Source organism: Thamnophis elegans, chromosome 15, assembly GCF_009769535.1.
Source record: "Thamnophis elegans isolate rThaEle1 chromosome 15, rThaEle1.pri, whole genome shotgun sequence".
Classification (NCBI taxonomy): domain Eukaryota; kingdom Metazoa; phylum Chordata; class Lepidosauria; order Squamata; family Colubridae; genus Thamnophis; species Thamnophis elegans.
This window is the reverse complement of record NC_045555.1, coordinates 1780291-1805561: the sequence shown is the minus strand read 5'-3', so window position 1 is coordinate 1805561 and position 25271 is coordinate 1780291. Positions and strand designations below refer to the sequence as shown.

The window sequence follows — 25271 nt, the reverse complement described above, 5'->3', positions numbered from 1 at the left end:
ACCACCAAGATCAGAGAGCACCAAAAACTTCCTCCCTCTCTTCCTTCCTTCCTCCTCCTTTCCTCAATCCCCATCCCCTTCTAGCACTGATGATGTTCCCTAGTTGGGTCAGGAAATGTCTGCACAAAAATCACCAAGATTTGCAAGCCGCAAGGACCTCACAGCCCTCCTCCTCCTCCCCCTCCCCCTCCTCCTCCTCCTCCTCCTCCTCCTCCCTCCCTCCTCCTCCTCCTCCTCAATCCCCATCCTCTTCTAGCACTGATGATGTTCCCTAGTTGGGTCAGGAAATGTCTGCACAAAAATCACCAAGATTTGCAAGCCGCAAGGACCTCACAGCCCTCCTCCTCCTCCCCCTCCTCCTCCTCCTCCTCCTCCTCCTCCTCCTCCTCCTCCCTCCCTCCTCCTCCTCCTCCTCCTCAATCCCCATCCTCTTCTAGCACTGATGATGTTCCCTAGTTGGGTCATGAAATGTCTACACGAAAATCACCAAGATTTGTGAGTAGCAAGGACCTCACAGCCGTCCTCGTCCTCGTCCTCCTCCTCCTCCTCCTCCTCCTCCTCCTCCTCCTCCTCCTCCTCCTCCTCCTCCTCAATCCCCATCCTCTTCTAGCACTGATGATGTAACTTAGCTGGCTCATGAAATGTCTGCACGAAAACCAAGAAAGCACCAAGGACTCCACATTCTCCTTCCTCCTCCTCTCCTCAATCCCCATCCCCTTCTAGCACTGATGATGTAACCTAGCTGGGTCATGAAACCCCTGCAAGAAAACCCCTGAGCTCAGAGAGTTCCAGGGACCCTTCAGTTTAAGCCCCCCCCCTTTTCCTCTCTCTCCGTCTAGGTTCCTGGTGGCCAATCTCTCGGTCCAGAACTGCTTTGAGATGTATTCCTTAGCCCAGGTGCACCACAGCAAGCCTCTCCTCCACGCGGTCCTTCAGCTCCTGATCCGGAATTTTGAGCAGACGTTCGAAGGGGACAATTTCCTCCGACTGGATCCCAACGACCTCACCGCCATCATCTCCGACGACGGGCTCGAAGTGGCTTCCGAGCTGAAGGTCTATCAGGCGGTACGGCGGTGGGTGCAGGGCGAGGCCAGCCAGCGCCGACACTTCCTCGGACATCTTCTGCAACAAATCCGCTTCCCCCTCTTGGGTCCCGAGGAGCAAGACATCCTCCGGGAAGATCTGCTGAAATGGGACGATTTCGGTCTCGAACGGAAAGTTATGGACGGCCCAGAACGGTTGCGAGAAAGCTGCGGGCTGCGCCAAGGCATGTACAAGCCGCACATCCTCTGCATCGACACCCAGATGTGCGAGTATCAGCAGCTGGAGAGCGAAGAGGCCCATGTGAGCTGCTACGAGCCGCAGGCCGAAGTCTGGGAGAAACTCCCCGGCATGCAATCGTTGACCCACGCTTGCTGTACCTCCAACGGAGACAAGGTCTATCTCTCGGGAGGCGTCCACAAGAACGCGTACTCCAACGCCGTCTACGAATTCGATGCCTTCACCAACCAGTGGCGGCAGCTCCCGGCCATGGCGGTGCCCCGGGCGGCCCACGGCTTCGTGTTCGACCGCCAAAAACTCTACGCCATGGGGGGCTGGCGCAGATTTCAGAGTTTCCTAAACCTGGCCGAGATCCTGGACCTCGACACGGGGATCTGGACTCCGATGGCCAAGTTGCCCTTCGCCCTGAGCCACCCGGCCTCCAGCGTGTTGCGGGAGAAGGTGTACCTCCTTGGAGGTGCCACCGGGGTCTCCAACCACTGGCTGTTCCACAAGGGAGTCTTGATCTACGCGATAGCTTCCAACACGTGGACACAGGTCCCTCTGGCGACGGGCTTCTTCGCGGCGGGCGCTGTGGCTACCGAGAACGGCATCTACGTCATTGGGGGTTACACCGAGAAGAAGAACGAGGATTGGCAGGAGAGGGCCCTCGTGCCGGAGAACCGCCACAGCACCCGTAAATGTTTCTTCGTCAACGAATCCGGCAAGGTGAACCCCAACGTGGCCATTCCCAAGCTGCGGCGAGGCCTGGCTAACGCTGCGGTGGTTCGCTGCGGCAAACGGATCTACGTGTTGGGCGGAGAAGATCTCTCCCAGCGGTACAAAGTGATCTATCACTGGCAGCCGGGCGAGTCCCGCTGGCACAGGGCCAGCGCCGAAATCCCGGTGCCGCGAGAAGGCATCAGCAGATTTGGGTGCGCGACGCTGTTGAGACCCAAGCCTCACATCCTCCAACTCTTCCAAGTGACGTCGGTGGTCATTGTGTCGGCGATCGCCAAATCGTAGTTCCCGCCAATGTGTTTTGCGTGAACATCAGACTGGGATTATCCATACAGACGACTCTAATGATGTACAATTGCCGTTGGCTTCTGTGGACCTCTCGAGGTGACTACAAAGACCATGGGCCACAGAACCATCACGTTTTCTGATAGGTTGACTGTCGGATGTCTCCCAAGCGCCAAATCCCAGCAGCTTCGCATTGATTCACCCCGAAGATGTCGGCTGTTCTCACCTGACGTCTTTTAAGACCTGGAGTTACCATCTGCTAGAACTTCGAGGAGGTTTGGAGGGCCAAACATTTGAAGACGCTGTTTTTCCTTCCTCCCCCCCCCCCAATAAATTTGACCGACAATGGAAGGCACGGTCTCGGAGGGGTGTCTCCTGTGGGATTGGGTGGCTGATTCTGCCGAGTCATTGGATGAAAGAAGGAGGTTCTATTGAGGTTCTTCATCGTTGAATCAATTTGAATCAGGACAGAGCTGGAAGGGACCTTGGAGGTCTTCCAGTCCAGCCCCTTGCTCAAGCAGGAGACCCTAGGCCATTTCAATCTATCAATCAATCAGAATAGAGCTGGAAGGGACTTTGGAGGTCTTCTAGTCCAACCCCTTTCTCAAGCAGGAGACCCTAGACCATTTCAATCAGTCAAATAGATCTGGAAGGGACCTCAGAGGTCTTCTAGTCCAACCCCCTGCTCAAGCAGGAGACACTAGTCCATTTCGATCCATCAATCAATCAGAATAGAGCTGGAAGGGACTTTGGAGGTCTTCTAGCCCAACCCCCTCCTCAAGCAGGAGACCCTCGACCATTTCAATCCATCAATCAATCAGAATAGAGCTGGAAGGGACTTTGGAGGTCTTCTAGTCCAGCCCCTTTCTCAAGCAGGAGACCCTAGATCATTCCAATCCATCAATCCATCAGAATAGAGCTGGAAGGGACCTTAGAGGTCTTCTAGTCCAGCCCCTTGCTCAAGCAGGAGACCCTAGACCATTTCAATCAGTCAAATAGATCTGGAAGGGACCTCGGAGGTCTTCTAGTCCAACCCCCTGCTCAAGCAGGAGACCCTAGACCATTTCAATCCATCAATCAGAATAGAGCTGGAAGGGACCTGGGAGGTCCTCTAGTCCAAACCTTTCCTCAAGCAGGAGACACTAGACCAGTGATGGCTTAGCTTTTCGCGCACAGCTGCACCCATTATGCAATGCACGCACAACAGCCGCACACACACACACACACGGCCACTGCCCCCCTGGACATGTGTGTGCCCCCCCCCACGCTCCCCCCCCCATGCCCCTCGTGCACACGATCCTCTTGTGCCCCGTTTTGAACCTAGTCGGTCTCCCTGCAGCCTCTTGGGACCAAAAATGGCCCACAAGGGGGCAGACAAGCCCCCCACCCTGCTCCCTTCCCCCCCATGCATGCGTGCGCCTCTCCTGCATGGGCTACTGCTCGCCACTAGGAGGCGTGCACGTACATGCACAGTGGAGCTGAGCTGTCACTCAAACTGACCTTGGAGCAGTTATCCTTAATCTGCTAAGTCTACTATGAACACATTTTAAACGTTAAAAAAAGGGATATATAAATCTGCCCAGATACTGGAGAGCCCCTCCCTCAGGAATGAAAGGCAGGCAGGCTGGTAGGCAAGCAAGTAGGTTTTTTCTTTCTTTCTAGACTCTGTGTTGGGACAAGGGGGTGGCCCGGAGTGTGTGTGTGTGTGTGTGTGTTTGTGTGTGTGTGTGTGTGTGTGTGTGTGAGAGAGAGAGAGAGAGAGAGGGAGGGAGGGAGGGAGGGAGGAAGGGAGGGAGGGAGAGGAAAGAATAAGAAAGTGTGAGAAAGGAAGGAAGGAAGGAAGGAAGGAAGGAAGGAAGGGGAGAAAGAATGAAAGCATGAACGAAAGAAAAAGAGAGGGGGGAGAACGAGAGAGAAGTCCAACGGGAGAGAAAGAGAGAGGGGCCAGGCGGGGTTGGGGGGTGGCATTCAACAGACAGGCCCCTCCAGGCCCGTAAGTGCCACGGTCGTCTTGCGGAACAACTCCAGGATTGGCTTCTTGGGCAACTTAACGGCGGCGCAGCCGAAGCCGCTGACTCCCCAGTTGGCAAAGGGCAGCCGCTCCTGGCAGCGGACCCAGCGGGGGGCGCCCTGCTCCCAGTAGTAGACGGTGTTGTAATACTCCTCCTCGTTGTCGCCCACCGCCCGCCGCCCCAGCGCCACGTTCTCGCCGCCCAGCACGTAGATCCGCTGCTTCCAGCGCACCACGCCCGCCCCGGCCAGCTCCACGGGCAAAGAGGGCACCGTCACGCGCCGGTCCACGCGCCCGTCGGCGCCCAGGAAGAAGCAGCGCCGGGTGCAGCGCAAGCCATCCGGCTCAGGCCGCCGGTCCCGCGTGGGCTGCTGGTGCCGCGCGCGTCCGCGGAAGTAGCCCCCCACGACGTAGATGCCCTCGTTCATGGCCACGGCGCCCGCCCAGTAGCCGCCGCTGCTGAGAAAGGCTTGAGTCCACTGGTCGGCGCCCACCTGGTAGATCAGGACCTTGCGCGATGCGTACCATGTGCCCACCGACTCTGTTGCGCCCCCCACCAGGTAGAGCCGCCCACGCAGCGCGGCCGCCGCGAAGTGGCTGAGGGGCAGCGGCAGGCGGGCGATGCGCGCCCAGCGCCGCTCGCCCAGGTCGTAGCTCTCCCCGGAGTCGAGGTAGTCCTCGAAGTTGCGCCAGCCGCCCAGCGCGAAGAGGCGGCCTCCCCACGCGAGGAAGCCGTGGGAGGCCCGCGCCACCGACATGGGCTCCAGCCGGCTCCAGCGGCCGCGCAGGGGGCTGTACTCGTGCAGCGTGTTGGAGTAGGTGTCGTCCGTGTGGACGCCGCCCGTGACGAAAAGCCGGTCGCGCAGCGCCACGCATCGCGCGCAGTAGAGTCTCTCCAGCAGCGGCAGCTTCTCCCAAAGGCCGGCTTGGGGGTCGTAGCAGCCCACCTGGAAATCCTTGGTCCGCAGCTCGGGGCCTTCCAGGTTGAAAAGGTCCACGCAGACAATGCAGGTGTTAAACATGCCCCGCCGGAGACCCCCGCACTGAGCCAGGCGCTCCTGCCGGTTGAGGCGCCTCCAGCGCGGGCGCAGTTCCTTGGGTCGTTGCAGGAGCTCGGCTTGCACCTGGCGCAGCTCTTCCGGGGTGAGCAGCGGGAAGCGCACCTGGGCTAGCAGGCGGGCCAGGAAAGGCAGGCGGAGGGGGCTCTGGGCTTGGACCCAGCGCCACGCGGCCCGGTAGACCAGGAGCTCGGAGGAGACGAGCAGGTTGTCGGAAGCCAAGATGCTCTCCAAGGTGCTGGGGTTGAGGTCGAGGAAAGTGGGCGCCTCCTGGGACAGGCGCTTGAAGTGGGCGTGCACCAGGCTCTTGGCCTCCTGGAAGAGCGCGGGGTCGTTGTGCGAGTAGCCGAGCTGGTAGATGCTCAGGCAGTTCTCCGGACAGAGGTGCTCCAACAGGTAGCTGCAAAGAGACGGAGAAAGTAAGGAGAGAAAACCCCACCAAGGAAGGAGGAACTGCCCAGAATAACATATTCCCTGCTGTTATTTAAGAGAACTGTAGAGGGCAGTCTTGAGCAAGAAGAGGATTGTAGAGGGCGCTGTTGAGCAGGAAGAGAACTGGAGAGGGCGCTCTTGAGCAGGAAAAGAATTGTAGAGGGCGCTCTTGAGCAGGAAAAGAATTGTAGAGGGCGCTGTTGAGCAGGAAAAGAATTGTAGGGGGCGCTGTTGAGCAGGAAGAGAATTGTAGAGGGCGCTCTTGAGCAGGAAAAGAATTGTAGAGGGCGCTCTTGAGCAGGAAGAGAATTGTAGAGGCGCTGTTGAGCAGGAAAAGAATTGTAGAGGCGCTCTTGAGCAGGAAGAGAATTGTAGAGGGCGCTGTTGAGCAGGAAGAGAACTGTAGAGGGCGCTCGAGCAGGAAGAGAATTGTAGGGGGCGCTGTTGAGCAGGAAGAAAATTGTAGAGGGCGCTGTTGAGCAGGAAAAGAATTGTAGAGGGCGCTCTTGAGCAGGAAAAGAATTGTAGAGGGCGCTGTTGAGCAGGAAAAGAATTGTAGGGGGCGCTGTTGAGCAGGAAGAGAATTGTAGAGGGCGCTCTTGAGCAGGAAAAGAATTGTAGAGGGCGCTCTTGAGTAGGAAGAGAATTGTAGAGGCGCTGTTGAGCAGGAAAAGAATTATAGAGGGCGCTCTTGAGCAGGAAAAGAATTATAGAGGGCGCTCTTGAGCTGGAAAAGAATTGTAGAGGGCGCTCTTGAGCAGGAAAAGAATTGTAGAGGCGCTCTTGAGCAGGAAGAGAATTGTAGAGGGCGCTGTTGAGCAGGAAGAGAATTGTAGAGGGCGCTGTTGAGCAGGAAGAGAACTGTAGAGGGCGCTCGAGCAGGAAGAGAATTGTAGGGGGCGCTGTTGAGCAGGAAGAAAATTGTAGAGGGCGCTGTTGAGCAGGAAAAGAATTGTAGAGGGCGCTGTTGAGCAGGAAAAGAATTGTAGAGGGCGCTGTTGAGCAGGAAAAGAATTGTAGGGGGCGCTGTTGAGCAGGAAGAGAATTGTAGAGGGCGCTCTTGAGCAGGAAAAGAATTGTAGAGGGCGCTCTTGAGCAGGAAAAGAATTGTAGGGGGCGCTGTTGAGCAGGAAGAGAATTGTAGAGGGCGCTCTTGAGCAGGAAAAGAATTGTAGAGGGCGCTCTTGAGCAGGAAGAGAATTGTAGGGGGCGCTGTTGAGCAGGAAAAGAATTGTAGAGGGCGCTCTTGAGCAGGAAGGGAATTGTAGGGGGCGCTTTTGAGCAGGAAGAGAACTGTAAAGGGCGCTCCTGAGCAAGAAAAAAGACTGGGTGGTTTTCCCCACTCCCCATAATGAACAGGCATTGTCCTTACCTGGAGCAGCTCTCTAGCAAAGGAAGGATCTGGAGGCGGCTGGCGGCTTCGTATAGGCTTTCCGCGATCTCCGGCGTGAGTTCGATTTCCTCCGTGTAGTAATATTGCACCACCATGTGAATGATGGCGGGGTCCATGTCCTGCAAAAGCACCTCCCCGTCCTGAGACTCTCGGAAAGAGTTGGAGAACATGGCTCGGAAGTAGGGGTTGATAGCTGCCAGGAGTATCCTATTCAGTCCAGGAAACAAAATAGGACTGTCGTTTTCCCTCTGGCTTTCCAAATGTTTCCTGACTGGCTGAAGAGGCTTCTGTTTTTTCACCTCATTCTCCAGTTTTTGCACAGACACACACACACACACACACACACACACACTGCAATTTTTGGCCTGATCTTACTGTAGTGGAGTGGCAGATAGAAAAAGGAAGGAAGGAAGGAAGGAAGGAAGGAAGGAAGGAAGGAAGGAAAGAAGGAAGGAAGGAAGGAAGAAAGGACACTATAACACAATACCTGTGACAGGGGAATCGTTCTCCTTTAGCCACAATAGTTGTGTCGCACAGAAGCTCTTGCTGTTCCAGCTGTTTCAGGCCTGCAAAATAACTCAGACTTGTTAGCATGTTTGTGAAGAACCAATGAAGCGAATTAATAGTCTCCTGCGAGCTCCACTCCCCTTTCGCTCCTCTTTTATTCCCTCTGGGAGGGGCCATTCACCGCCCACCTGTGGCCTTCCTCCCAAGTCGACCCCTGTTCTTTAGCTGTTCCCTTGTTCTGGCAATTCTACACATACACACACTGGGAACAGGCTCCAGCTGTTCTTCTGCCTCACTGATGTCTGACTCCGAAGGCAGCTGATAACTGTCGGATGGCCCTGGACCCCTCTCTGCCTCCGACACAGAGCCCTCCTCAGAGCCTTCCCCAGACTCCAGGACTGGCCCATCTTCCTCCCCAACCTCCTCACAGTCCGAATCTGCTGGCAGCTCCGATGACCACCAGCAGGCCACATCCCTGCTAACAATCCTCAAACATGGAGGCCGTTCCTGGTCTGCATCTTTCCATGGAAACCTAGTTAGCATTGTTCTAAATTAGGGCTTGTTTTCACAAGGATAGGAAACTGACCTTCCCGTATGTACTGATCCAAAGGTTTGGGTGAATCTCCAGCAGGATCCTCCTCTCCGTCCGACGGTGGATTCATGCTTGTGGCTCCAAGTTGATCCCAGAAAATGCAGCTGGGTTTATCCGTCTGAGCGAAGCAAGACGGAGAGAAATCAAGTCACGTTCGAGAAACAATTACGAAGTTCAGAACTGAAATCGTTCTCTTCGTCTCGGTTTTCCCAAACCTGGGAAGGTTAAGAGGCAACGGACTCCAACTCCCAGAATTCCTCAGGCAGCCATAACACGCCTCCTTTCCCCACCCCTCACAACAACAGCCCTGTGAAGTAGGCCGAGCTAAGGCAGAGTGACTGGCGCAAAGCCACCCAGAAGTAGTGATGAAATTCAAATTTTTTGTACTACTGGTTCTCTGGGCGTGGCTTGGAGGGTGTGGCAGGGGAAGGATACTGCAAAATCCCCATTCCCTCCCACTCCAGGGGAAAGGATACTGCAAAATCCACATTCCCTTCCTGCTCCAGGAGAAAGGATACTGCAAAATCCCCATTCCCTCCCCGCTCCAGGGGAAGGATACTGCAAAATCTCCATTCCCTTCCCACTCCAGGGGAAGGATACTGCAAAATCCCCATTCCCTTCCCACTCCAGGGGAAAGGATACTGCAAAAGTATCCTATGCATCTCTGCACATTCCAATATTTGGAATCTGCAAAATCCCCATTCTCTCCCCACTCCAGGGGAAAGGATACTGCAAAATCTCCATTCCCTCCTCACTCCAGGGGAAGGATACTGCAAAATCCCCATTCCCTCCCCGCTCCAGGGGAAAGGATACTGCAAAAGTATCCTATGCATCTCTGCACATTCCAATATTTGGAATCTGCAAAATCCCCATTCTCTCCCCACTCCAGGGGAAAGGATACTGCAAAATCTCCATTCCCTCCTCACTCCAGGGGAAGGATACTGCAAAATCCCCATTCCCTCCCACTCCAGAGGGAAGGATACTGCAAAATCACCATTCTCTCCCCACTCCAGGGGAAAGGATACTGCAAAATCTCCATTCCCTCCCACTCCAGAGGGAAGGATACTGCAAAATCACAATTCCCTTCCCACTCCAGAGGGAAGGATACTGCAAAATCCCCATTCTCTCCCCACTCCAGGGGAAAGGATACTGCAAAATCCCCATTCCCTCCCACTCCAGAGGGAAGGATACTGCAAAATCACCATTCCCTTCCCACTCCAGGGGAAAGGATACTGCAAAATCCCCATTCCCTCCCCGCTCCAGGGGAAAGGATACTGCAAAAGTATCCTATGCATCTCTGCACATTCCAATATTTGGAATCTGCAAAATCCCCATTCTCTCCCCACTCCAGGGGAAAGGATACTGCAAAATCCCCATTCCCTCCTCGCTCCAGGGGAAGGATACTGCAAAATCTCCATTCCCTCCCCGCTTCAGGGGAAGGATACTGCAAAACTTCCCTTCCCTCCCCACTCCAGGGGAAGGATACTGCAAAACCTCCATTCCCTCCCCACTCCAGGGGAAAGGATACTGCAAAATCTCCATTCCCTCCTCGCTCCAGGGGAAGGATACTGCAAAATCTCCATTCCCTCCCCGCTCCAGGGGAAAGGATACTGCAAAATCCGGGGGAAAGCGGGAACTTGTCGGAATCTGCTGAATTTCACCCCTGCCCCAGAACCCAACTGCCTCTCTTTCTAACGGGAGAACCATGGGGGTGGGGGGGAGAGAGAACCTTACGGGGGGGTTAAATAAAAGTTAGGGACCCCAGGAGGTTGCCGACGCCTGGAGAAAGATTGTGCAATGAAAACTTACATGCTTGTTTGGCTTATGGGTACCAGGATGTGCACAACTGCGTCAGCTGGAGAATTTTCTCGCCGATTCCCTTCTCTTGCGAAAATTCAGCAAACGGAATGGGAAAAAAAATCCCGCGGAGGGAGAAATGCAGAAGAATTTCGTGGCAGAGGACTACCCGCCTTTCCCCAAAGTAAGACCTAGTGGGAAAATAAGCCCTGGCATGATTTTTCAGATATATATATATATATATATCCCACTCCAAAAATAAGACCCAGTTAAGATTGTCGGATGAATTCAGTACTGTATTTCCCTGAAAACCTAAATGGAAAAATTTCATTGTGGAGCAAAAATTAATCTTATTTTTTTGGGGGGGGGAAACACGGTCGTTTCAAGAAATCTCTGCAGGTGTACAGAGGGCTGTGCTCCCCCCCACGAGACTTTCCTACCCACCCACCCATCTTCAACCCTCCTTTCGCCCCTTACCTTTGTCCAGACTGATGGTCTCACTTTCCTCCCAAACCGGGTAGCCAAATTGTCCTCTAGCATCAGCAGATGTCCCATTGGCTCACCTGTGACAGGTGTCATAGTCCATTTTTACATGGGGGGGGGGTTCCCACTCTGATGTCTTCACCCCAGATTGTCTGCCTGCAAGTTTGGTGGAGCTGGGGGGGGCAGTAAAAATGAGTTTTACCCCGTTTCCCCAAAAATAAGACATTCCCTGGATAATGAGCCCAATCGGGGCTTTTGAACACATGCGCTAAAATAATCCCTCCCCGAAAATATTACGACACCGCAGCAGCCACGGGGTCACCCCGCTCTCTGCCTCCTGCACCCCAAAAATAATAAGACCTCCCCAAAAATAAGGCCAAGCGCTTATTTCGGGGGTCGAAAGAAAATGAAACCCTGTCTTATTTTCGGAGAAACACGGTAAGAAGATAGTCTTGAAGAGGGGAGTGAAAAACTGAAAAGAAGGAAGAGTAAAGATTATTTGATCGTCCGTTGGAAATTTCCGGCTGCCAATATTTCTGGAGTCTGCTGTATGTTAAGGCGCAGTTAGACAGGTAGTCCTTGAGCCGAGGTGGCGCAGTGGTTAAATGCAGCACTGCAGGCTACTTCAGCTGACTGCAGTTCTGCAGTTCGGCTGTTCAAATCTCACCGGCTCAGGGTTGACTCATCCTTCCATCCTTCCGAGGTGGGTAAAATGAGGACCCGGATTGTTGTTGGGGGCAATATGCTGACTCTGTAAACCGCTTAGAGAGGGCTGAAAGCCCTAGGAAGCGGTATATAAGTCTAACTGCTATTGCTATTGCTATTGACCTAACAACGGTTAGTGACCAGTGCAGGAAAAAGGGACTTAAGGCCATTCGTCACACTTAACGACCGTGGCAGTATCCCCGTGGTCACGCGATTGACGTTCGGATGCTTGTCAGCGGCTTCATATTCATGACGGTGGCATGACCCCCGATGGTCGTAAATATGAATCAGTTGCCAGGCGCCCGGATTTTGATCGCGGGATCAAAATTGAGGATGGGGGCAATAGAAGTAAGGGTGGGGGAAACGGTCCCCAAGTCGCTTTTTTCCCCCAGTGTCGTCGTAACTTTGAAAGGTCGCTAAGCAACGTGTCGTAAGATGAGGACCACCTGGGTTTGGCCACGCAGATGCGGAGAGCTGGGGCTCACTCCTAGAATCAGCAGTTTTATTTTTACGCGAGGTGTGTGTGTCTGTGTGTTGTGTTCATCCCAGATTGTCAAACTTCCTCACCCCCCCCCCCCACACACAATAAGTTACCCAGACCCAATCTACATATCAAAGGATAAGGTCTGCAAACACAGAGTTAATTAAATCAGGTCCCCCAGAGGAATTGCATGTTCACAAGAATAAACACACACACACACACACACACACACACCTCAAGTGTCATGCTATAATCAGCACTTTTACTCAAACCTCCTCAACACCCACCCACCCCCAATAAATTACCCAGACCCAATCCACATATCAAAGGATAAGGTCTGCAAAGACAGTTAATTAAATCAGATCTCCCAGAGGAACGGCAGGTTCACAAGAATAAGCATACTTACAAACACACACACGCACACACACCTTCAGTGTCACCCTAGAATCCGCACTTTTACCCCAAACTTCCTCCAACCACCTCCCCATGCGTTACCCGGACCCAATCCACATATCAAAGGACCCGGCCTGCAGAGTTCATGAAATCAGGTCTCCCGGGGGGGAACCGCATGTTCACAAGGATAAACATACTCGCGCACACACACACACACAAGAACACACGCACAAGCACGCACGCACGCCCTGCTAGTGCCATCCTGGAAACCGCACGTCAACATGCCCACATCCAGGGCAAGTTCCCTTTTATAAAACATTCTCTCTGTGCCCCTTTTTCTCCGTAGTTACACACAGACACACACACCGAGGGCGAACCGTTTTGCTTTTAGGCATGTAAATATTCCTTCCTTCCTCGCTGTTGGTCTGGGGTTCCAATGTTTCTTTATGGTTGAGCAGCCCCGGCTCGGGCGAGACACCCCCTCCCCAAATTATTCTTCTGACGAGGGGGAAGGAAGCGGGCAGGGACACATGATGTGTACAAGAACGTGAGAAGATGCCTCATCTCAACCCCGCTGTCGGATTGTGCAAGAGAATTGCCCCATAATGAAATGCAAGGAAGGTTTTCCCCCCTTCCCTTTAAGTTGGGGGGTACTTCCTCATTTGTGGAAAAAGAACAGCCAGATCCTGTTGGCAAGCATGGCGGAAGCAAATTCTGGGGAGAAGAGGGGACATCCCAGCCGAAATTGCTCAAAATGCCAGGTGACCTTGGGCCAGGGGAGAAAGCCGGGCCCTCCCCGGGCACCGATAAGCAGAAGTACCCGCGGGGTGAGACATTCAATGTATCCGCCATGGGCAGAGGGAATAACGTTGAGGGAAGCCTGCTTGAGCAGGGGGTTGGCCTAGAAGGCCTCCCGAGGTCCCTTCGGTGTTATTTTTTATTATCATTTTTTAATCATCATATTTTCTTTTCTTTCTTTCTTTTTTGAAGTTAATCCTTCTTTTTTTTTTTACAGTTTTGTAATATAAAAATACAAAAGGACGTCCAGCCATGATTAAGCACACTGCTAGCGACGTTCAATGGTCCAGGATCCGCCCTGCCAAGGATTACGGGGTCATTAAGAGGATAATATAAAATACAAAAATACAAAAGGAAACAATAGAGGGGAAAAAGGGGAGGTAGAAAAGAAGGGAAAAAGAAAGAAAAGGCATTTGAATAAGATAGTGGTTTTAGGATAGGATAGGATAGGATAGGATAGGATAGGATATAGAATAGAATAGAAATCAAATCAGAATATAATAGAAATCAATATAAAATAGAATAGCAATCAGAATAGAAAGAATAGAATGGAATGGAAATCAGAATAGAATAGCATAGCATAGAATAGAAATCAGAATAGAATAGAATAGAAATCACAATAGAATAGAATAGAATTTTAGAGTGGAATGGAATGGAATAAATTTAGAATAAAATAGAATAGAATAGAATAGAATAGAAATGAAAGCATAGAATAGAATTTTAGAGTGGAATGGAATGGAATAGAATAAATTTAGAAATGAATAGAATAGAAATGAAATCACAATAGAATAGAATACAAATCAAAATAGAATAGAAATGAAATCAAAATAGCATGCAATAGAAATTAAATCAGAATAGAATATAAATCAGAATAGAATATAAATCAAAATAGAATAGAATAGCTTAGAATAGAAATCAGAATAGAATGGAATAGAAATGAAATCAGAATAGAATAGAAATCAGAATAGAATAGAAATCAGAATAGAATAGAAATCAGAATAGAATAGAAATCAGAATAGAATAGAAATCAGAATAGAATAGAAATCAGAATAGAATAGAAATCAGAATAGAATAGAATAGAAATCAGAATAGAATTTTAGAGTGGAATGGAATGAAATAGAATAAATTTAGAATAGAATAGATTAAAATAGAAGTGAAATCACAATAGAATAGAAATAAAAATAGAATAGAAATGAAATCAAAATAGCATGCAATAGAAATTAAATCAGGATAGAATAGAAATCAGAATAGAATAGCATAGAATTAAAACTTTATTGTCACTTAAATGTATAGTAATGAGCAAACATTAAAATGACATTTCATTGCATTCCGCTCTCAAAAACCCCAATTTTGTACTTTTACATGATAGCATAAACCGGCCATTTCTATAACAGCAATCTATCTAATCCTCAAAACCCAAAATCACCAGCTCCCTTCCACGCTTCTGAAGTCACAATGGCCACACACCCACCGTCCCACACCCCACTCATGTACCCTTGGCAAGCAGCTCACCATTGAGGCCATTGGTAGTTTTGCTGCAATCACAAATTGGTTGCAATGTGCAATGGGGGTGGGTTTTGGGGGGGCAGTTTTTAGCCAAAAAAAACCCTCCTGGTCCATTGGGGTAAACGGACTTTCTTCAAGACTACAGCATTCACTGAACGACTGTGGTGTTTCCTTAATGACCGTCGCAAACAAATATCGAAACCCTGAGGTCCAATGACTTGATCCCTCCCAAGCTACAACTGCAACGATTTCTTGCTGTAATCCTGGGTTTGATTACAACCATCAATTGAGGATTACCAGGGTCTCATCAACGGCAAAAGGACAAAATTAAACCACTTGCACAAGATATAAAAATCGCGGCTCCGTGCTTAAAATCCGAAAACCTTTGGCTTTGCGCCAGTTGGCGCACCGCGGGGATGCACGCCTCCCCAAAGTGATTTCCCTCCAATAATAATTTGCATTCCTCCTGCATTTTCCAAACATTACAGATGGTTTCCCCATACTTCAGGCCTGTGCTAAGCTACTGTTTTTTATTATTTGTCTGGTTGGGGGAGTGGGTGGGTGGGTGAGTGGGATTTGCGCAACCTATCAGGCAAAACCTCTGCCCGGCTTCGTAGTTTTGGGTGGCCCTGGTCACGAACGCTTGTAAAAACCGATTTTGCCAGTCAGCGTGGTGTGTGGCGCAAGGGGGTTTAATCACCCAACAATGACTAAAGAAATCAACGTTGACTGCAGTGGGAAAACTGGATTTGAGCAATTTCTTGCTTGTTGGATTCCCTGCAAACAGACAGAAGATGGAGGAGGAGGAGGAGGAGGAGGAGGAGGAGGAGGAGGAGGAGGAGGAGGAGGAGGAGGAGGAGGAGGAGGAGGAGGAGGAGGAGGAGGAGGAGAACTGTGGGCTCCTTGGTGCTCTCTGAACTTGGTGGTTTTCTTGCAGACATTTCATGACCCAATTAGGGAACATCATCAGTGTTACAAGGGAGTCAGGTTTGTGGAAAGAGGAGGAGGAGGAGGAGGAGGAGGAGGAGGAGGAGGAGGAGGAGGAGGAGGAGGAGGAGGAGGAGGAGGAGGAGGAGGAGGAGGAGGAGAACTGTGGGCTCTCTGAATTTGGTTGTTTTCTTGCAGACATTTCATGACCCAAATAGGTAACATCATCAGTGTTACAAGGGAGTGAGGTTTGTGGAAAGAGGAGGAGGAGGAGGAGGAGGAGGAGGAGGAGGAGGAGGGGGAGGAGGACGACGACGACGACGACTGTGGGCTCCTTGGTGCTCTGAATTTGGTGGTTTCTTGCAGACATTTCATGACCCAACTAGGTAACATCATCAGGGCTAGAAGGGAGTGGGGTGTATAAAGAGGAGGGGGAGGAGGACTCCACCCTACTCATTACATAACATTGCTGGTTGCAGAAATTCGGTCCGTCTCCTTAATTCCAGGTGGTTTTTCTCCTTTTAATAATTTTCACCCGTTGCTTCCTGTCCTGCCTTCTGATGCTTTCATAGCAGCAAAACCCTGCTGGAGACAGCCACCGCCATAAGTACAGAGGTAGTCCTCCCTTTACGACCACAACGAAGTGCCCACTGTCACAAAGAGTGGCTAAGTTAAGTTTTGCCCCGTCAGACGGCCTTTCTCGCCCCCCGCCCCCAGTGTTAAGGGAAATCCCTGCAGTCGTTAAGTCAGAGACACGGTCGTTAAGTGAATTGGGCTTCCCCGTTAACTTTGCGGGTTGGAAAGGTTGCCAAAGGGGAAATCACGTGACCCCCCCCGTCATAAATACGAGTCGGTTGCCAAGCGCCTGAATTTTCATCGCATGGCGGTGGGAATGCCGTAGAGTCGGAAGGGAACTTTGGAGGTCATCTAGTCCAACCCCCTTCCTCAGTTGACCCTCTCTTCTTTGGGGCAGCCCCTCAGATATTGGAACTAGGCTGCTGGGAGGGGGGGGTTAAAAGCACAATGACTACATAGGTATACTTTTTTGTTCTATTTCTTTAAAAAAAGGAAGCAGATATACGTTAAAATTAAATTTGTATATCGAAAAGGAATTATAAATACCGTCACCATAAAATGGAGCTTGCTCAGAAGCTGAAATACACCAATAAGATGAAGAGTGGGAAGTAGAGGAGAGAGGTAAGGGAAGAGGAGAGAGGAGGGAAAGGAGGAGTGGAAAGGGGGGGGAAAGGAGAAGGAGAGAGGAAGGGGAAGTAGAGAAGGATGACAGAGGGAAGAAAAGAGGGAGGAGAGAGGGAGAAGAAAGTAATGGAAAGGAAGGGGGAAAGGAAGGAGAGAAGGAGAAAAGAAAGGAGGGAAGGAAGGAAGGAGGGAAGGAAGGAGAGAAGGAGGGAAGGGGAAGGAGGGAGGGAAGGAAGGGGAGTAGGAGAGAAGAAACGAGGGAAGGAAAGAGGGAGGGAGGGAAGAAGAAGTAGGACCGTTGTAAGATAAGATGGATCTATGGGATGATAAAAAAGCAATCTTCAAGTATATTGTCAACAGTAGGGAAAAATTGTTATAAATACATATTATTAATAACAGTTATGAGATTATATAATTGTGAATGTATATATGAACTTGATAAAATAAAATAAAATAAAAAAGAAAGTGATGGATAAGGTACAAATATGGTGTATGGAGAGCTGAAGAGCCAATAAATTGTTTTTGGGAGTTGACGGTAAGGTGAATTGATGTAAACATTTAATAATACAATATGACGTTGGCTATGGTAATACATGCGATTATATGCTATGAAAATGGAAAAAATAAAAACTTAATATGTAAAGAAAATTGGAGATCGGAAGGCTGCTATCATGTCCTTCTTTTCTTTAGACTAACTGAACCTAAATCCTGAAATATGTTTTGATCTCCAGGCCTTCAATAATCTTAGCTGCTTTTCCTCTGCACTTTTTTCCAAAGTCTCAACATCCCTTTCTGTGTAGCGGGGACCAAAACTGGGTGCAGAATTCCCGGGGTGGCTTTACTAAGGCTTTACAAAAGTGGTACTAATTTTGATTTTGATTCTCTGCCTCTGTTTATACCAGTGTTTCTCAACCTTGGCAACTTGAAGATGTCCGGATTTCAACTCCCAGAATTCCCCAGCCAGCGCTGGCTGGGGAATTCTGGGAGTTGAAGTCCAGACATCTTCAAGTTGCCAAGGTTGAGAAACACTGGTTTATACAACCAAGTGTTCGCTTTTTGGGCTGCTACCCCCACACCAGGTTTAAGGGACCGTCTAGTTAGTTAGTAGGACTCTTTAAGATCCCTCTCGCCGTTCTCGAACCAGATTTCGCCTAATCTGGATTTCTCCCCTTTGGTTTTTCCTGCCCCGGAGCGAAGAATTCCTTCCTTCTGCGTCCCGCATCTCAAAACGAAGGTACGTCTGAATGTACGCAGCTTCCACAAAGGACACCATCTGGCAAATACTAGACAGCTATCAATATGGAACTGTAGCTTTAATAACATTTTTTAGAATTTATAAATGTCATCATATTATTAAAATAAGGCAGTGTCTCAACATATCCAACAAACAGCAAACAGAAAATCCATCATATCAAGCGTTGGACTCTGAAATGGCTAAAGCCAGATGTTAGTGGTTTGGGGAGGGGAGGGGGAAACATCTGCTATAACTCAGCCCCTCCCTTTCCGCCCGCCCTCCTCCCCGCGAGCCCGCCCCTGGCTTGTCTACCTCCAGCTCGCAACGTCGGAGTAGCCGAACACACTTTCGCTTTTCTCTCGAAGCGCAATGAAGACGCGCCGGTATCTTTACGCCGCGTTGGGTTGCTGGGCGCTGGAGATTTTATGCCTGCAGGTGAGTGTCGGGGGGGGGGGCCTCATCCCTTCTATGCGACCCCCCCTCTTTGCCCCCCTCGCCCCACTTTGCCCCCCTCCACCCCAGGACTCAAGTCCTGTCCTGGGGAAGATATATAGAGAAGGGGTTTCGATTGGCACCGCCTGATAGCCAAAGTCTTGGGGACTTTTAAGAAGCGGTATGGATGGAGAGGTCTTGCCTCTTTAGATGGGGGTCTCTGACTCCCATCGTTCCCAGCCGGGAGGGGAAGAAGGGTCTGCCTTCCCTTTTGCCCCCCTCCACCCCAGGACTCCTGTCCTGTCCTGGGGAAGATATATAGAGAAGGGGTTTCGATTGGCACCGTCTGACAGCCAAAGTCTTGGGGACTTTTAAGAAGCGGTATGGATGGAGAGGTCTTGCCTCTTTAGATGGGGGTCTCTGACTCCCATCGTTCCCAGCCGGGAGGGGAAGAAGGGTCTGCCTTCCCTTTTGCCGCCCCGCCACCCCCTCCCCATATACCCCCCACTGCCTTCCCGGCGCTGGCTTAAAAGAGCGAACCGAGCGGAGAAAAACGATCGCGGGTGCGTTTTTTTCCCTCGCGGGTGAAAGTTTTCCGCGCGTCAAAGGTCGCACTTTTGCGTGGGCTCCGTTTTCTGGAGTGTCTTCGCCTTTCCCCGCGAGCTACGGGCATTCCTCCCACAAGGGAGCTCCAGATTCACGTTGCTAAGCGAGACACGCGGGGGATTTTTGCCCCCCTACTTTTCTGGCCACTGTTGTTAAGCGAATCGTTGTAGTTCAATTAGCCCCTCCCCTGGCTGTTAAGCGAATCTGCCTTCCCCCTTAGCTTCTCAGAAGGCGGGGAGGCTGGGATTGTCGTAAATGTGAGTCAGGGGCCGGGCGTTTTGAATTGGGATCACGCAACCGACGGTCGTTAAGCGCGAAAAACGCTGGCGCGTCACTTTCTTCGACTTTGAATGGTCCCTAAGTGAACTATTGTCATTCAAGGGAAGTCTGTATTTTCCTGCTCCAGAAATAGAGCTAAAGGCAGATGTGTGTGTCTGACAGTGAGCACAATTAACCAGCGGAACAGCTTGCCACCAGAAGCGACGAATGCTCCAACATTGGAGGTTTTTAGGAAAAGACTGGAGAAACGGTATATATAGGGCTTCCTGCCCGAGCAAGGGGGTGGACTAGAAGACCTCTAAGGTGCCTTCCAGCTATATATTTTTTTTCTGTTATACTGTGTGGGCTGACTGAAGGCCCCTCTTTCAACCACCAAAGGTCAATTTTTTAAAGTGGAATTTTTAAAACGAAATATTTCTCGCCTAAATGCTAAGGGTGGGCCCACACACACACACACACCTGTGTGTGGGTGGGTTTGGGGCTTATGACTTTTCACAGAGTTGTGCGTCATTGACACCACCCCCAGTTAAATTTCCCACTGGAAACAGGGCTCAGGCCCACCCTTTAAAGCAGTGTTTCTCAACCTTGGCAACTTTTGAAGATGTCTGGACTTCAAGTCCCAGAATTCCCCAGCCAGTGAATGCACAGGGTGGACCTCCTCTAGGACTGACCGGTTGGATGGCCTTGCAGTCCAAGGGACTCAATGCAGGAGTCTTCTTCTCCAGAGAGCCCTTCTTCCTTCTCATCAGGTGGCCAAAGTCTTTGAGTTCCCTCTTCAGGATCTGGCCTTCTAGAGAGCAGTCAGGGTTGATCTCCTCTAGGACTGACCAGTTGGATGGCCTTGCAGTCCAAGGGACTCAATGCAGGAGTCTTCTTCTCCAGAGAGTCCTTCTTCCTTCTCATCAGTTGGCCAAAGTCTTTTTGAGTTCCCTCTTCAGGATCCGGCCTTCTAAAGAGCAGTCAGGGTTGATCTCCTCTAGGACTGACCAGTTGGATGGCCTTGCAGTCCAAGGGACTCAATGCAGGAGTCTTCTTCTCCAGAGAGTCCTTCTTCCTTCTCATCAGTTGGCCAAAGTCTTTTTGAGTTCCCTCTTCAGGATCCGGCCTTCTAAAGAGCATCCAGGGTGGATCTCCTCTAGGACTGACCAGTTGGATGGCCTTGCAGTCCAAGGGACTCAATGCAGGAGTCTTCTTCTCCAGATTCCAAAGGCTTCCATTCTTTGGTGCTCAGCCTTCCTTGTGGTCCAACCTTCACAGCCATCCATGGCAACTGGGAAAACCACAGCCTTGGCTAGGCACACTTTTGATTGGCAGGGGGATGTCTCTGCTTTTTAGGATGCTGTCTACATTTGCCCCCGCTTCCCTCCCCAGGAGGAAGCCTCTTCTCATTTCTGGGCTGCAGTCCCCATCTGCAGAGATCCAGGTTAAATAAAAACCGGTCCCCCTCCCTCCATCTCTTACCCATCTATTCGCCAGGAATTGAGAGGGCCGGATACCATGATCTTAGTTTGTCTCCGTGTTGAGTTTCAAGGCAACTTTTGCACTCTCCTCCTTCTCCTCTTTAGGAGAAGTTTACTCTTTAGTTCCTCTTGGCTTCCTGCCCTTGGTGGGGCACCATCTGCGTTATCGGAGGCGGTTGAGATTTCTCCTGGCAATCTTAATTCTGATTTTTTCATTCGCCTGACCCCGCCTTAACGCAGGCTCGAAGGCAAACCTCCCCCCCACAAAAAAAAACCCTCCTGAAATTGTTTAAGTTTAAGTTTTATTTTATTTATATGCTGCCCTATTCCCTAAAAGGGACTCAGGGCGGCAAACAACTTAAACGGGAAGGGGAAACATACAAGTACAAAATAAAGATATTAAAATGACCAAACAATTGATTGGATGATGCATTTTCCTACCCAGATCTCTAATTTTTAGATCAAGTTTGGATTATAAATGGATAAAATCTGGTTATAAATGGATAGAATTTGGGGTTTTGGGGGGGCCTCCTCTTGCAAAGAGACGGATTTTCTCGCTTGATGGAGTTGCTGACCCAGCTCAGAGAAAGGGAAACACAGCCACTTCCCTTAATCAGAGTCTGCTCCCTCTTTGACGCTTCCTTGTTTTGATGACCTCACTGGTTCCCCTTGAGTCTGGAGAGAACATGGCCTCTTTGTTGACGGATCGAAAACCCAGCGGGAGAAGTAGTTTGCTGGCTTTAATTTCCCCCCATCCTTCCCCGTGGGGTTTGACTTTTTTCGTCTGGGGTTGAAAAAAAGCTTCCGTGAAACTTGGGAAGAGATGGGAAACGGTGTCCCTGAAATCATTTTAGGGCAGCAGTTCTCGGTTTTAACCACGTTAAGAGGGGTGGACTTCAACTCCCAGAATTCCCCAGCCAGCACTGCTATCGTCTCTGTCTCGGTCTATATCTAGCTATTTAGCTAGATAGCCATCATCTCTCTCTCTATTATCTCTCTATCTAGCTATGTAGGGATAGTTAGCTAGGTAGATAGCTAGCTAGGTAGATGATAGATAGATAGATAGATAGATAGATAGATAGATAGATAGATAGATAGATAGATAGATGATAGATAGATAGATAGATAGATAGATAGATAGATAGATACCCTCTATCTATTTGTCTCTCTTATCTTTCATCTATCATGTCTATTACTGTATCTTTCCATCACCTATCTCACCCGTATTTCTCTCTCTCTCTCTCTCTCTCTGTCACACACACACACACACAGACACACACACAGACACACACACAGACACACACACAGACACACACACACAACTCTCTATCCCTTTTCTGCCTGCCTGCCTGCCTATCTATCTATATCTAGATACCTACAATATCTATCTATCTATCTATCTATCTATCTATCCATCCATCCATCCATCCATCCATCCATCCATCCATCCATCCATCTATCATCTATCTATCTATCTATCTATCTATCTATCTATCTATCTATCTATCTATCTATCTATCTACAGTATCTATCTATCTATCTATCTATCTATCTATCTATCTATCTATCTATTAATTATCTATTTATCTATCTATCTACAGTATCTATCTATCTATCTATCTATCTATCTATCTATCTCTCTATCTATTATCTATCTATCTATCCATCCATTCACGTCTATCCATCCATTCATGTCTATCCATCCATTCATATCTAGCTGTCTGTCTGTCTGTCTGTCTGTCTGTCTGTCTGTCTATCTATCTATCTATCTATCCTCTCTATATATCTATTTATCATTTATCTAGATCTCTCTCTCTGTGTGTCAAGCTTCCTATCCTTCTCTCTGTATATTTGTCTCTGTATCTCTCTATCTCTACTTACCTATCTACCTACCCATCCATCCATCCATCCATCCATCCATCCATCTACCTATCATCTCTCTCTATTATCATCTCTCTCTCTGTCATCTATCGTCCGCCCGTCTGTCTGTCAGTCTCTCTGTCTCTCTGTGTATTTGATTTCTCCAGCCTCCCCCCGCTCCCCCCATCCCTCTGGACATCTCGTGTCCACGGCCCAATGCGTTACGAAATGCGTATCATTTGCGAGAGGGAGAACTCAAAACAAACTTTCCCCCCTGCTGTAACCCTTACACGGTCCCGGGGTGAAATATTTCCCCAAACCCTGACGTAAATACAATAATAATAACTCAGTTTCTTTTCATTCATTCAGAGCGCGGCGGGGTGGGGGCAGAAAAAGGTGTTGTGAGGTTCGTGCCTGTGTGCACACCTTCCTCGCACCGCCTCTTTGCGTGGTTTACGTGGTGGCTGTATATGCCCAAGATTACAGGAAGCGTGACTCAGACTCTGGGTGAAGTGTGACTCTCACGTTTACTGTTAGGCTGTATTTTGGAAAGAAATTCTTTCAAAAAATAGCCAACACAACTTTAAACAGTGTAATTGCGGCCGCTGGAAACTTTAAAAGCCACAACCGGCTGCAGCAGCCTTTTTAATTTTCTTGCAAAACAAAGACCAGCGTTGTCAGTTTCGCAGAAAAGAGGAAAGAGAACGCCATCGTCTCTTTCTTATAAACCGGGCTGGAGCAAAAGCTTGCCCGGACAAACCACGGTTTGTGAACGATCGTGGCTTCTCCCAAGCATCGGTTTGGCCTCCCCACCTCCCCTCCACCCCTAAAATAGCTCTGAAACCAACGAGCCTCATCCTGGATGAAGCGTGAAGATATCGTTCTTCAAAACCTCCATTGAGGGAGCACCCACGATTTCTAGTGGCAAGCAGTTTCACTGGTTAATTGTCCTACTCGGTCGGGAAGTTTCTCCTTAATTCCATGTCTCCTTGGCTAGTTTCCATCCATTGTTTCTTCTTCCTGGCTTCCAGTGTTTTGGGTAATGTTGACCCCCTCAAATATTGGACCATTGCTATCGTATTCTGTCATTAAAAGAATAGAAAGGGACCTTGGAGGTCCTCTAGTCCAACCTTCTACTCAAGGAGGTGACCCTAGATCATTCCAGACAAATGTTTGTCCAAACTCTTCTTAAAAGCCTCCAGGGATGGAGAACACACAGTTTCTGGTGGCAAGTTGTTCCACTGGTTAATTGTTATCAGTTTCTCCTTAATTCTAGCTTGCTTCTCTCCTGGATCAGCTTCCATCCGTTGCTCCTTCTGGTGCTTCGGAAAATAGGTTGACTCCCCCTTTTTCTTGGGTGGGGGCTCCAATACTGGAAGGCTGCTATCCTGTCACCCCTAAGCTTTCTCTCTTTGTTAGGCATGGAGCCCACCCAGAGCTTCGTAGAATAATAGAGTTGGAAGGGGCCTTGGAGGTCTTCTAGTCCAGCCCCCTGCTCAGGCAGGAGATACTATATCACTCAATAAATCAGAATAGAGCTGGAAGGGACCTTGGGGGTCTTCTAGTCCAACCCCTGCTCAGGCAGGAGATACTATACCAATCAATCAATCAATCAATCAATCAATAGAATAGAGCTGGAAGGGGCCTTGGAGGTCTTCTAGTCCAGCCCCCTGCTCAGGCAGGAGATACTATATCAATCAATCAATCAATCAATAGAATAGAGCTGGAAGGGGCCTTGGAGGTCTTCTAGTCCAGCCCCCTGCTCAGGCAGGAGATACTATACCAATCAATCAATCAATCAATCAATCAATAGAATAGAGCTGGAAGGGGCCTTGGAGGTCTTCTAGTCCAGCCCCCTGCTCAGGCAGGAGATACTATACCAATCAATCAATCAATCAATCAATCAATAGAATAGAGCTGGAAGGGGCCTTGGAGGTCTTCTAGTCCAGCCCCCTGCTCAGGCAGGAGATACTATATCAATCAATCAATCAACCAATAGAATAGAGCTGGAAGGGGCCTTGGAGGTCTTCTAGTCCAGCCCCTGCTCAGGCAGGAGATACTATATCACTCAATCAATCAGAATAGAGCTGGAAGGGACCTTGGAGGTCTTCTAGTCCAGCCCCCTGCTCAGGCAGGAGACCCATGACCATTCCAGACAACCAGCTCTTCAATCTCTTCTTAAAACCCTCCAGTGATGGAGAACACACAACTTCTAGTGGCAAGCTGTACCACTGGTGAATTGTTATCAGGAAATTTTCTCAAGAGTGGTGCAGAGTGGCCAAGAGGCGGAGCTCTGGCAATCAGGAGGCTGTGAGTTCGACCCTAGGTAGAGGCAGGCATTTCTCTCTCTCTCTGGGCACGCTGAGAATATTTCTGCCGAACAAAACTCCGTACTGGCCACAAGAATATCATCCGGCCAGTAAAAACTCTTGCTAGCTCCATTCACGAAGGTGATGAGGATCAGGACATTTCTCCTTAATTCTAGGTTGCTTCTGCATTGGGTTAGTTTCCTTCCGTGGCTTCCTCTCCTGCCTTCCGGTGCTTGGGACACCAAGGGTGGAAGTTGCCCTTGGTGTTTCAAAGCTTGGGAGAGTCAAATTAAGGAACCCAAATTTGAGGAAGCTGAGGAATATATAAATATGTGTGTTTTAATCAGGGCCAAATGCAGCGTCAGCTCTTTTAGCTGTTGTGCAACGTGCCTCATTCATCGGTTTTTAAAAAAAGTGGGGGGGGAGACATCCCAGGAGAAGAAATAACTATGGGGTGATAACTAGACAAGAAGTCAGCAAACTCATATCCATGGGGAGGAGGGTTGGGGTAGATGACCTCAA

General features: G+C 49.8%; 3 protein-coding genes across 4 annotated transcripts in view; 2 read left to right on the top strand and 1 right to left on the bottom strand.

Annotated features, from left to right (window-relative positions):
* Window positions 1-2286, top strand: part of LOC116518661 (kelch-like protein 3) — a 36532-nt gene extending 34246 nt beyond the window's left edge. Inside the window, exon 15 of the mRNA XM_032232176.1 lies at window positions 840-2286. Within this exon, the coding sequence (XP_032088067.1) occupies window positions 840-2286 (1447 nt within the window). The remainder of the gene's footprint in view (window positions 1-839) is intronic.
* A 1968-nt stretch (window positions 2287-4254) lies between these two features.
* Window positions 4255-8349, bottom strand: LOC116518660 (kelch-like protein 2). The gene is made up of 4 exons (XM_032232174.1): window positions 8274-8349; window positions 7668-7746; window positions 7160-7387; window positions 4255-5755 (listed from the first exon to the last, which is right to left on the bottom strand). The coding sequence occupies exons 1-4, from the start codon at window positions 8347-8349 to the stop codon at window positions 4255-4257; spliced, it is 1884 nt and encodes a 627-aa protein (XP_032088065.1).
* Window positions 8350-18103: 9754 nt separating this feature from the next.
* LOC116518595 (tumor necrosis factor receptor superfamily member 1B-like) overlaps window positions 18104-25271 on the top strand; it is a 27227-nt gene continuing 20059 nt past the window's right edge. The window contains exon 1 of one of the 2 annotated variants that reach the window (XM_032232100.1): window positions 18104-18238. In XM_032232100.1, coding sequence (XP_032087991.1) covers window positions 18173-18238 — 66 coding nt within the window. In that variant the 5' untranslated portion in view covers window positions 18104-18172. The remainder of the gene's footprint in view (window positions 18239-25271) is intronic. The other variant, XM_032232101.1, reaches the window with a different exon arrangement.

Bases quoted from the DNA above. Each gene is read 5' to 3' on its own strand.
- LOC116518660 (XM_032232174.1), bottom strand. From the start codon at position 8,349: ATGAATCCACCGTCGGACGGAGAGGAGGATCCTGCTGGAGATTCACCC. The intron at 7,747-8,273 runs GTCAGTTTCCTA...GTTATTTTGCAG, and splicing joins GGATCAGTACATACGGGAAG to GCCTGAAACAGCTGGAACAG. The intron at 5,756-7,159 runs GTAAGGACAATG...GTCTCTTTGCAG, and splicing joins TTGCTAGAGAGCTGCTCCAG to CTACCTGTTGGAGCACCTCT.